This window comes from Cariama cristata, unplaced genomic scaffold (genome assembly GCF_000690535.1).
Source record: "Cariama cristata isolate BGI_N322 unplaced genomic scaffold, ASM69053v1 scaffold3149, whole genome shotgun sequence".
NCBI lineage: Eukaryota > Metazoa > Chordata > Aves > Cariamiformes > Cariamidae > Cariama > Cariama cristata.
The window spans coordinates 17395-19785 of NW_009635062.1; the positions used below are offsets into that span (position 1 = coordinate 17395).

At 51.8% G+C, this 2391-nt stretch overlaps 1 protein-coding gene across 1 annotated transcript; it reads right to left on the reverse strand.

Annotated features, from left to right (window-relative positions):
• Window positions 1-1076: 1076 nt before the first annotated feature.
• On the reverse strand, window positions 1077-1824 carry LOC104167187 (brain-specific angiogenesis inhibitor 1-like; the record flags this gene model as incomplete). The annotated part of the gene is made up of 1 exon (XM_009707372.1): window positions 1077-1824. A coding segment is annotated over exon 1 (748 nt), but the record flags the coding sequence as incomplete, so codon positions are not given.
• Between the last annotated feature and the right edge of the window lie 567 nt (window positions 1825-2391).

A 2391-nucleotide genomic window follows, 5' to 3' on the forward strand; every position in this document is an offset into this window, starting at 1 on the left:
TGAAAAAGCCAGGCAGGACCCCCAAAGTCCAGACCCAGACGTATGCCAACTTTCTCCTGGTGGCAGAGGACATTTCATTCCAGCACCTGAAGAAGATGAGACCCTGCTGTGGGGGTTAGGTGTGGGGCTGAACCTTGCCGAATTGGAGGCTCCTCTCCCTGCCACCCAGATTCCTATTTAGCATCACACCTCTGCTTTACATAACCTGCATGCTGGCAGGTGGGATGGGAGCTGAGAATAAACACATCAGAGCGGATCTGACACAGGCAATGAAATAAAGGATTTGCTTTTAGACCCCTCAATTCCCTTCTGCTTTGCATGGCACTGTAGCACCAGCAGAGACTGTGTCAGAGCTCTGGAAGGAGCATTTGCCTCCCCAGACCAGTGCCCAGCTCAGACCTCAGGAGCATCTCACTCTTTTTCATAGCCCTTTTTGTCATGCCTCTTCTCCCTCTCTAGTCCCTTTCCAGCCCATACCATAAACAAGATCATCATCAAAACACTGACAAAATATCTGAGGAACAAGCCCCGGCAAAGGCACCAAGTAACCCCACAGAAGCAGCACGGTGAGTTTTCTTTCTGAAAACCTCCAGAAGGAAAATGAAGCTGAGAACAAAATGAACATGCCTTCTCTTGCTGTTCCCTCAAACCAGACCTGAGAATTAAGTTTTCCCATGAATTAAAATGGTTGATAGGGTTGCTGAGTGCAGCTCGCCTCAGGAGGTAGCTTGGATCCTGCCTTTTCTAGGACATCTGTAATTACGTTGGAAAACTGCTCACCCTCAGGTAAGAATCTCCCCTCAGCAGCTCTGAGGCTGCAGAAGTAAAACAAGCAAGGCACAAGACTGGGAATGAATGCAACAATTTTGGGTATATTTAGAGGAAGCTGCTTTGCAATTCCAGTCACAGGCTCATAAAGAGCCACCGAGGGTTTCCAGACCTGCGTATCAATTAGGAAATAAGGTTTTCATACCAGGCATCCACAGACTTAGGGGTGATGCGGACAGTGCGAGACCCAGGAGAGGAGAGCCCAACCAGCCCTCCCTCCCAAACACCCCCAGCCACCCTCCACTCACCCAGGAACTCTACTCCGCTGCTGTCCTTGGGGCTGCTCATGCAGTTCTCCAAGTAAATTCCATCCTTATAGCAATCTTCCTTCTTCCTCGTGAGCCCCAGGATCTCGCTGGCCTGATCTAGGACCTCCCCTCCTGAGCAAGAGCACGGGGTCTGCATAATGCCGCATGGGTGGGAGCTGCTGCTGATGGCCAAGCACGCATCCAGCCACTTGCAGAGCATCTGGCAAGCAGCTTTGCTAGGGTTCCTGTTGCCCACCACAAGGTACTCCACCGAGAAGTCCCTTTCCTGAGCCTTTGTGGGCTTCCACCGCACGGGCCAGCTCTCCACCCCAGGTGGTGCAGTCTGCTTCATCTGGAGGAACTGCTTGTTGGACTGGAGGAAGGCATAGCGGGTGGACCCGTCGCAGAGCTTCAACACATCGTCGAAACTCTCCATGCCCAGGTAGGTGCGAGTGGACTCCAGGAAGGAGTCGAACTGGTAGGTGCGGATGTGCTGGTGGTCACATACGCCAGTAGGTTTTAGGATCTTCATGTACAAAGTGTACCTCCGAGGGTCAGGGTTCTGGATAATCCAAGAGCAGAGAGAGGAGTTCAACGGGAAGACGGCAAAGGAGGAGAAATACCCAAAGAATTTCCCCTGGACCAAAGTGGTGCAGGGAGTTTGTGCCAGGTCCAGAGCGACCACGGTCCACACAAAGTAGAGTGGCGATACCAAAAGCAGGTTCAGGGCAGATCCAATGCTCCTCATCCTAGGTCTCTGGTCCTCTGGAACTCAAAGTAAATGTCAAGCAGGTGCCAGATCCTGGACATAACAGGGACCAGCTTAGAGGAAAACTGAGAGTTTAAGAGGCTCTGGATCCGAAATCAAGCCAATCCTCCCATGTCTGGATTTGAGCTCCCTCCTGTGGCCATAAACAACACCTGGAAAAAAGGGAAGGGAGGGAGGAGGGGAGAAAAAAAGAAGAGATTTGGGATTTGGTTTTTTTAGTGGTGGGGTTTTTTTTATTAACCCTTTGTAATGTTGCGAGTCCACACAGCATCCCCAGTCCCAGCACATCTCATTGGGGGAAGATGCAGCCCCACATCACCATCCCCATGCTAGGTTTGGGGGTGTCCCCAACCCCAGGATGTCCTAACCCCCAGGAGGGGCACAGCTGTGACTCACAGTGGGGGACAACATAGCTGTGAACCCACTTTCCCAGTGCCCTCTGCCCATGAAGTGCCTCTCTGCTGAGCTGAGCAGAGCCTTTGCAGTGATTTCTAAGCATCTCCCCAAAGCGAGCACAATTAATCTCTGTTTTAGGGAGTTTCCACC